The sequence below is a fragment of the Thermobia domestica genome, chromosome 8, assembly GCF_964235325.1.
Source record: "Thermobia domestica chromosome 8, izTheDome1.hap1.1, whole genome shotgun sequence".
NCBI lineage: Eukaryota > Metazoa > Arthropoda > Insecta > Zygentoma > Lepismatidae > Thermobia > Thermobia domestica.
This window is the reverse complement of record NC_137461.1, coordinates 33,247,929-33,258,544: the sequence shown is the minus strand read 5'-3', so window position 1 is coordinate 33,258,544 and position 10,616 is coordinate 33,247,929. Positions and strand designations below refer to the sequence as shown.

Here is a 10,616-nt window from a genome sequence, read left to right as displayed (position 1 = left end):
CAGTGCTAGATAACTTGGCTTTTTAGTATTTATTTATGTAAATTATTGTTTATTTCTGGAAACAAAGTGTCTATTTAACTGGTCAAACTGTTCGAATTTTTGGTAGCTGATAACATAGAATAACTTAACGCGATGACTATTATTTGCCTGCATCTATAACTAACTAACTAATTATATGGGCTATGGAATCCGGAGATTCAATGACTCATTCACAAGAGCTCTCCATTAACTTCTGTCCTTAGCCAACTGGATTCAGCTTGTACTTTGTATTCTGTTTCTGTGAGAATCATCTTAATATTGTCCTCCCATCTGCACTTAGGTCTTCCTAATGGTAATTTTCTAATTGTTTCTAGTTAACATTTGGAACGAGCTCCTACTGTTTCACATTTCTTCATGATCTGCCCACTGAGGCCCCTAGACTTAATCATCATAGCAAAGTTATATAAAATGTATACATTGTGCAGTTCCTTGTTATAAAATGTCCTTGATCCCCTTCCAGGTAACGTTTCATAAGATAATGTTAAGTTATTGAAACTGTTAAGCCTTATTTTAATTTGAATAAATAAGCCCAGAGCTCTTTCAAGTAATGTTTGATGAAGATAATGTTAAGTTATTGAAACTGTTACGCCTTACTTTAGTTTCAATAAATGAGCCAAGAGCTCTTCCAAGTAACATTTGATGAAGATAACTTGAACACTAGCAGGACTGGCAGTAGTGAATTACCTAGAAGGACTGTTACCGGTCATTTTGACCGATGACGTCTTTTCTTTTCATTTTAACCTCTTAAGTTAATTCAGTACGGTGTCTTTATAGGTCAATACTGCATTATGCTTATCTTACAAATAATCAATGGCTATAGAAATTGCATTTAATTAAAGAAAAACTGATCAAAGTAAAGAATACACTATAAATACAAAATGCATTGAAACTATACTTACAGATGCAAGTAAACATATATAATATTTTTTATCTCTATGATTTTTTTCAATGGAAGCCCCAACAGGTTTTATATAATATATAATGAAATTCAAAGAAAAATTGACATAAACTGCAGTGGAAATTACGAGAAAATGGCAGTAGTGAACTACCTAGAAGGACTGTCACCGGTCAGGTGACGTCTTTCCTTCTTCTTCTTTCTTTCTTTTTTAGTTTAAGCTCTTAAGTTAATTCAGTAGGGTGTGTTTATAGGTTAATACTGCATTATGCTTATCCTACAAATAATCAATAGCTATAGAAACTTCATGTCGCGGCTTTACACACATAAGACGCAAGAAAAATGTCACTTGTCATAATGACCGGCAGCAGTCCTTTAAGGTAAAAATGCTTATAATTCGTTAATTTTTTTAAATACACTTTTATCTTTAAGAGAAATGTTAAACTACCTAGGTGCGTTAAAAGTAATTAAATATGGGTCCTCAAAATTAAAACGTACGCTACTTATTAAATGTTAAACAAAGCTCACCGGTCAAATTGACCGGTTCCGTCCTTCTAGTGTTAAGTTATTGAAACAGTTACGCCTTATTTTAACTTCAATAAATAAGCCAAAAGCCCTTCCAAGTAACGTTTGATGAAGATAACTTTAACTTATTGAAACTGTTACGCCTAATTTTAACTTCAATAAATAAGCCAAAAGCCCTTCCAAGTAACGTTTGATGAAGATAACTTTAACTTATTGAAACTGTTACGCCTAATTTTAACTTCAATAAATAAGCCAAAAGCCCTTCCAAGTAACGTTTGATGAAGATAACTTTAACTTATTGAAACTGTTACGCCTAATTTTAACTTCAATAAATAAGCCAAAAGCCCTTCCAAGTAACGTTTGATGAAGATAACTTTAACTTATTGAAACTGTTACGCCTAATTTTAACTTCAATAAATAAGCCAAAAGCCCTTCCAAGTAACGTTTGATGAAGATAACTTTAACTTATTGAAACTGTTACGCCTAACTTTATTTTCAATAAATGCGTCAACTCTGGTTTTTATATACTTTGGTAAGAAACATATTAATTATTTAAGAGATGTACATAAGATTTAAGTGCAGTATACAATAAAAGAATGATAGTACTCACCATGGGACTTGAAGAGTTTGTATAAATATTTTATCACTGTTAAAGAAACACTCAAACATTAATTAATGTTTTAAAATATCATGAAAAAGAAGCATAGCATTAAAATATTTCTTGTTTCTCTTATTACTACAGGAAATACTGCATAGAGTATAAAGCTCTTTTCTCAATGTAAAAATCTTACCAATAGTAATATATCTCTCTGGACATACCAAACTTGAAACTTAAAATGAATATTATTTAAATATGGAGTAGAGAGCAGCCTTGATTTTTAAAAGATATGAACGTTTCTTCAAAAAAATTACAGGAAAAGAATCAGTACTTATCATAAAGTCCTTTGAAATGTTCAACACAACGTTTCGAGTAGAATGTTCCGAGCTTTTCGCTTCGTATAACTTATCAACTAGAATGTTCCGAAAACTACAAGGAAGAATAAGAACTACGGGTAAAATCATACTTACAAGGAGGGTGTCCGAAGTGTAAATCTCAGATTTCAAAAATGTTTGTGCAGATCGTTACGGGGGCTCATAGAATAAAGATCGGCACAATAAATTTCGGCGGAACCCCATATTTGGGTGGGGCAGTGCACCATTTGCCATTTTCGGTTTTCCTAGTAAAAATAGGCCTTTTGATTTGAAAATTGACTTCTTGTTGTCGACAATCTTTATCATTCGTCTTCGTTTGCGTGAAGATACTTCAATTGTTGGTCAGGGATCCCTGTGTATGCGGGAGTCCGCGTCACAAGTGTGATATATGTTCCCCTTTCATTTTGTCGAGCTGAATTCAAATACGTCATTAAAAGTTCTTTGTGGAGCACATGTGCGACACAGGTCTCTACCTAGTTTCTGGGATGCTGAATCACAAGTTGAAAGACAACTGAAGGGCTTGAAATAGAAGTTTGGCAGAATCAGTACATACTGTATGAATTGCAGCCAAAAGAGATTTCATGTCTGTACATTACATGGATGTTCGGAAATGGGCAATTGAAAAACGAAAGAAATTAATCTTAAAAACTTTAAGGGTTCTAAAAGTTGATGCACCCGTTTTAAAAGGAAACATAATATTGTGTTGCGAGAAATAACAAAATTCGTGTAGCGAGTAGACGTTGACACTTCAGAACAAATAGAAACTTCGGCCATATCTTTCCAGTTAGAAGTCAGGGATACGTTACCGGAATTCGATATAGACAATACTTACAATTCCGATCAAAGTGGTTTTGCACTATAATTGTACAGATGGTGATCAGAAAAATGAAAACACCAGTAGTTGGCAACACGTCAGATGTATGGGTTGGCAGTGGTGTCGTGGCGCCCGCAGAGCCGGGCCGCTGGTGGTGGTGTGTTAGGTCGGTCTCCATACTACATCAGGCGCAGTGGAACAGCAGTGTCCAGTGGCTGCAGCAGACGGAGGTAGTGTAAAATGGGAGACCTCTCAGATTTTCAAAAAGGGCAAATTGTTGGTTCGCGGTTATGTGGAGTGAGTGTGACGGCAGTGGCTACTGTGTTGAAGGTGATGATGGCCTACACAACACACGGAAAAACCACATCGGGGAAGCGGAACAGTGGGCGGAAGAACTCATTGGTCACGCCGGGTATTAAAGCGCATTGTCACGCAGAACCGTCGTATCACTGCGGAGCAAGTGACGGAGGAATTCAATCAGCACCTCCCCCACCCTCTTTCGACAATTACAGTCCGCCGCGAATTACATGACATGAACTTACAGGGTCGTGTTGAACGGGCCAAACCGCTCATCAGGGACCATAACGCTTTCGCACGCCGCAAATGGTGCCGCGACCGTGCAACTTGGACCGTTGAGGACTGGAAACGTGTGATATGATCGGATGAGTCATCCTTCACCCTATTCTCAACCACGGGCAGTGTTTATGTGTGGAGAACGCCCAAAGAAGCTTATGATCTGCAGTGTCTCCGCCCAACTGTGAAACATGGCGGCGGCTCGGTGATGCTGTGGGCCGCCATATCATGGCTTTCATTGGGTCCTGTGGTCACACTTAGCGGACGAATCACTGCCAACGATTATGTCGCAATTTTAGGAGACCACTTGCATCCTATGGTCCGGATGTTGTTCCCGGACAATGACGCCATCTTCCAGGATGATAATGCACCATTCACACAGCTGGCGTTGATGCATCGTGGTTTGAGGAACATCGGGATGAAGTTCAACACCTCCCCTGGCCCGCCCAATCTCCAGATCTCAACATAATTGAACATCTGTGGTCGGTCTTGGAAACACGACTCCGGTGACAATTTCCACCTCCATCCTCTCTCACAGAACTGGACGATGCCCTGCACGAGGAATGGTGTGAAATTCCACTTGTTACCATTCACGACCTCTATGCCTCCATCCCACGTCGCACCAAGGCTGTTCTGAAGGCGAAAAGTGGCCTGACACCATATTAATCTTGTAAGTTGCAATTTCGTTCAGGTGTTTCCATTTTTCTGATCACCGTCTGTATGTTAGGCATACAATGTCAAAAAAAGTAGAAGCTTCTGCAGAATCCAAAAATGCCTTATCTCATAGCTATACAATAATACCCCTTATGTCTGCCAGTGGAAAAATAGTTGGGCAATTATAGATTGTATTCCCAGAACTGAAGGGAAAATTTCGAGCACAGGTCAAGAAAACTTTATTCCAGTCCTCAAATGTTAAGGTTTCTGCATCAAAATCTGGAAAGATGGGTAAGCTGCATTTGGAGGAGTGGATCCGTGACGTTTTGGTTCCTAACATAGGAGACAAAAGTGTCTTGCTCCTAGATTCATGATCATCTTTTAACGAGAAAGAGATGCAGCAACACATTCTGGATGAAAAAACATTATGTAAACAGATTCCACCGGAAACAACTTGGGCTGTACAACCATTCGATATTTGGGGCTTTAGAATATGGAAGAGTTTTGTACGGAAAATAAGAGATTTCGTAATTTTACACCAAATTGATATACAACTTCAACAACGTAACAACATTATAAAATTGCAATCACTAGTTTATGAACAAGTATCATCGCCAAGGTACCATGATGTGTTCAAATATATTGGTATAAATCCGGATATGTAGATGCGAAGCCGACAGAGTTTGTTAATCCAGTGAGTTTTTCATTTTCCTTAAATTACACTATAATATGTGATGAGTGCGAAGATATAGCACTCCAGAAACGTAGTTGGTGCTTTATAAGTCATTGCGCGGAACACTTTTCCGAGCAGTTTCATTTCTGTAAAACATACAATACATAACGTAAGCAGGAATTCTGCCAAACTTCAGCCCTTCAGTTCTATTTCAAGCGCTTCAGTTATCTTTCAACTTGTGATTTAGCATCCCAGAAACTACGTAGAAACCTGTGTCGCACATGTGCTCCTCAAAAAAAAAAAAAAAAAAAAAAAAAAAAAAAAAAAAAAAAAAATTAATGACGTTTGAATTCAGCTCGTCAAAATGAAGGGGTAACATGTATCACACTTGTGAGTGGGACCTGTAGTGGTGGATCTAGCCCGTGGCGGATCCCCATTTTTTTAGTGACAAAAATAATTGAAGCTATTATTTATATATTCTTGAAAGTTTATAATAAAGTCATGATATAGATCATAGCCTGGAGTCGGCTTCCCCCAGTTTTTACCTTCTAAATCCGCCACTGGGGATCCCCTCAAACACAGGGATCCCTGACCAACAATTGAAGTATCTTTACGCAAATGAAGACGAATGATAATGATTGTCGACAACAAGAAGTCAATTTTCAAATCAAAAGGCTTATTTTTACTACGAAAGCCGAAAATGGCAAATGGTGCACTGCCCCACCCAAATATGGGGTTCCGCCGAAATTTATTGTGCCGATCTTTATTCTATGAGCCCCCGTAACGATCTGCACAAACATTTTTTTAAATTTGAGATTCACACTTCGGACACCCTCCTTGTTAGTAGTGTGTAGAAAGACCAGTATACGAAGGCCATTCAGAAAGTTAAAAACGATAACGTGCGGAGCAGTTAGCTCTTTCCTTTACCTCAATGTGATTCAAGTGTCAATACTGTGCGGATACGCTACTTGTTTTTGCAGCGATCTAAAATGGCGCCGACAAACGAGAATCCTGCCAAATGTAAAGTACGGAGTACCATTCTTTTTCTGAACGCGCAAAATTTAAGCCTATTGAATTTTCCATGCAGATAAAGAATGTTTATGCTGATAGTGCCATGAACGAGCCATCAGTAAGGAAATTGTGTATTATGTTTAATTAAGGAAGGACCAACGTTCATGAAGATGATCGGAGTTGAAGGCCATTAATTGTTATGGAAGAACTGAAGGAAAAGTCAAAGAAAAAATTTAGGAAAACCGACGTTTCACTTTAAGCACGTTACACGAATCTTTTTCACAGGAAAATAGTAGAAAACAGTTCGCAAACGATGAGGAACTCAATTAAGCAATGACAGCATGTCTCAAATCTTTGGCGGCAAATGAGTATAACATCGGCATTGAAAAACTAGTCCCACGTTGTAACTATGGCGTATCTTGATAACTATGGCGATTACATAGAGAAGTAGAGTAAGGTCCTGTGACTTTGTAAATAGAGTTTTGTGCTGACATTTTTTGTTTTCATTTAACCACGCCAACAATTCTTTACTTTCTGGATGACCTTCGTAATATGGTGCAATAGGTACACTTACAGAGCAGCATAGCTACGGATAGAAAGCTACTGAACGCCCTGTATCACAACGCTTTTTAACGTTTTCCCACTGTAGTCTTAGAATGAAATTAATCGTAGTTTTTCTTACACGTGTTTGCGTTTTCACGATCACGGTTGACGAGTTCAGCGTAAACTCGAAAGGTCACGTTGAATACTTCAAACAATCGGAGAATAATCTGGATTAAGGGAGCTATTCCTTGTGCAAGAGTTTTCACAAAATCAAGCAGTTTGTTAGTTTTCTCTGAATCCAAACTATCCATGTGCAATTTCCAAAGCAATTTCCGAAGCTTCTTGGGTGAAAGAAAATTCATGATTTGTGAGCAGACTATTTTTGTACTTATTGCTTACAAATACACAATGGCTTCCACCAAATATTTGGAACAGAATTCTAATATGGTCGAATTTTAAACATCTACAGAGATGCCATTCCGAATGAATACTTAGTTTGTTCCAATAGTCAGTAGATATGGAAAGAAGCATTCACAAAAACATTTTATCTTCAAGTAGATAAGCGTTTACATTACGAGATATTTAATATTCTTACAGTACTACAACATTATATTTAACTCCCTAAGGCATGCAGTCTATAATATACATGGTGTTGCAAAACAACAGCGACAACGATTGGGAAGTGATTCCTGACACCAAATAAAACAAAAAGTATATACCAACCGGAATGCAGAAATCTGTTACTTGGGAGTTATAGACTGCCGAAAACATAAAAAAATGACCTTTAAAGGTTCATATCTTCAATACTATAGAACCTACCGAAATCGGGTCAAGACTTCACTTAGAAACTAGTATGTGTCCTATACAAAAGTATGGTATGTATGTATGTTCTGCAGACAACTTTCACCCTCCCAATATTTTTTGACCAGCACACAGGAAAGCACAAAGCATTTTACAGAAGGGTCCAACTAACTATACATAGCGCAAAGTATTTCCATAACTACAATGTTAAAGTGAGATTGAATAGGCTTTTTATAGTATTTAAAATCATAAAAACTTACATCTAAAACTTATAACTTATAGTGCTGTCTTTGGTTGAAAAAATAGTTTTTGTTTGGTGCAAATCGGTTCAGAAATAACTGAATTATAAAAGCTTAAAGTTTAGTATATTGCATACAGCTGTTACAGGTATATATGTATATACACTCTAGCTCTCATTGCACACACGCACACACATGCATTCAGTTGAGAGAAGCAATGACATAAATGTACATGAGATTTATGATCATTCTCTTTCTTTTCTTTTTTGAGGCGTGATTAACAATCCAGTTTCTTTTTCCTTCTCACGCCAACATACATATATAGATATATCAATGTTTCTTCCATATGCATGACTCACATAAACGCCTACAGTCTTACAGCAGTTGCAATATGTTTCTCCTTTTTTAGCAGCTTTTGGACCTCTACCAGATGTATCTCACGCTTTTCTTCCTGGTTAGTTTGAGAAAACTTATCTCCTCCACTTTTCTCTGGCGGAGTGTCTTTCTGCTTAAAATAGAATCACGACCGTCAGCACAGAAAATTTTTGAGCGGACAACTTTGACTGCGAATGCTAGGTTTAGCTGCGTGAAAGAGAAACTGATTATAGAAACCCCCACCAGATGTCAGCTAAAGTCAATATTCTTAAAGCTTAAATAGAAACAGGGTTGGAAACTAATTATTTTTAACATGTTTTTCCAGAATTGATAAAATTACGAATTAAGCCTTGAAACTATTACCAATGAATTACGACCAAATAAGATAAACATGATAATTTTTTAACACAATAAGCAACCCTGTCATCAGTGGTGTATTGAAGGGATGCTATTTTTAGAATCGCTATAGCTCCGTTGTTTATTAACCGATTTTCAAAATTGAAACGACATCCGGTAGGGAAATAAATCCGCAATTTTTGAGTGTTTAAGTGGTTTCCTACCTTTAAGGATACTATTTTAATTTTTAATAACTTTACTAATTTTTGTCACTTTTGAAAAATAAAAAAATACTAGCATAATCTACATAAAATTCTAAGACTTCTTTAAAGAATAACATTTCACCGAAAACTCAAAGGTAAACCTGTAAAAAATTCCCGAAATTTTCAAATCGCTATAGCTCCGTTGTTTATTAACTGATTTTCAAAATTTAAACGACAACCAATAGAAACATAAATTGGCAATTTTTTGAATGTATTGAGGATAGTATAACTCTAAGGATATTATTACAAAACTCAAATAAATCTCTTATTTATGTATAGAACTTTAAAAAATCGAATAACATTGTTTTTATGTGTATGTCTAAAGATCTCAGTTTTTATAGTTTTGTAACCATAAAAACACTTATACACTTAGACATACTTAATATTACAAGTTTGGATACTGATAATGGAATCTTCTGTTAACTTCGTTCTCTATAGGAAACAATGATTTCTTAAACTCAGTCCATTGGTCATAGTTTAAGCTGAATAAACAACCATTAATATGAAAAACTATTTGGACTTCGGTTTGCACATTTTTCACAATTACATTGAAATTATTAGTAAGTATAAACTTCTTTTGGGGGTCCATACTAACCACTCCATTTTTTACTTTAGAAAATTTTTAAAAATCATTTTTGTTATTTTTTGGATTCATTTCTAAAGTAAAACTGATGTATTTTATAACCATTATCTAAATCTTTCAAACCTTGATACTTAACAAACAGCTTATATTTTTTCATGTCTTTCAACACTTGCTCAGTATCATCATTATACCTTTGTGGTAATAACGTCTTATACTTCTCATCTAAATGTACTAAAACTCTTTGACCATAACGTTGTGTTTGAATCAATTTCCATAATTTTATCTCGTACGGTTTACCTTTTTCTAACTCATCTATGCGAAGGAATCTCAATGCTTCAACGTCATTTTTCTTATTCAAATAATTTTCCATTGTTTCTTATTTGTTATAAGGAAAATGTTCGTTTTTATGAAAAAATTCATAAAACCGCTTCCCATTCGAAATTTACGTACAGAACTCAACAGTTGGATAATTATCTTTTAGACCAGTGTATTTGATTTTTAATCCATCTTTAATGATCTCATCTCATAAAGGTGTTAGAGAAGACATTATAGAAGAAATTTACAAACCATCTAGAAAAAACTTTGACAGACTAAGTGTGGTTATAAAAGGTATCAATGATCTTTGGCAAGCTGATCTTGTAGAAATGGATAGTGGAGTATTAAAAGGTGTTTCCAAATTAAACAAAGGCTATAAGTATCTGCTAACGATTATAGATGTGTTTTCGAAATATGCGTTTGCTGTTCCTGTTAAAGATAAGGGCGGTAAGAATGTTACAGAAGCGTTTGAATCCATATTAAGAGCGAGAAAACCTAATAACTTACAAACTGATCAAGGTAAAGAGTTTTATAAAAAAGAATTTAAGAAGTTAATGGAGGAAAATAGGATTATTCATTACTCAACCTATAGTTTTAAGAAAGCTTCTGTTGTTGAGAGATTTAATAGAACACTTAAACAAAACATGTGGAAGAAGTTTACAACACAAAGGAATTACAAATGGATAGAAATATTACCAACATTGGTTAGTGAATATAATAATAGAGTACACAGAACAATTGGTTTAAAGCCTATAGAAGTTAACAAGGAAAATGAGCGAACAATATTGGAAAAAGTGTATAAGAAAGACTATAAGCGTGTTAAACCCAAATACAAATTAGGTGATCATGTTCGTATAAGGAAATCAAAAGGATTATTTGAGAAAGGATAACAGAAGTATTTGAGAAAGGATCTTTATTGGTCAACAGAAGTATTTGTTATGAGCGAAGTTATTCCATCTAATCCACCTATGTATAGAATTAAAGATTTAGAATAGGATGTACAAG

General features: G+C 35.7%; 1 protein-coding gene across 1 annotated transcript in view; it reads right to left on the bottom strand.

Annotated features, from left to right (window-relative positions):
• Positions 1-2,031: 2,031 nt before the first annotated feature.
• LOC145692080 (uncharacterized) overlaps positions 2,032-10,616 on the bottom strand; it is a 165,067-nt gene continuing 156,482 nt past the window's right edge. The window contains exon 14 of the mRNA XM_081767372.1: positions 2,032-2,105. Within this exon, the coding sequence (XP_081623498.1) occupies positions 2,032-2,105 (74 nt within the window). The remainder of the gene's footprint in view (positions 2,106-10,616) is intronic.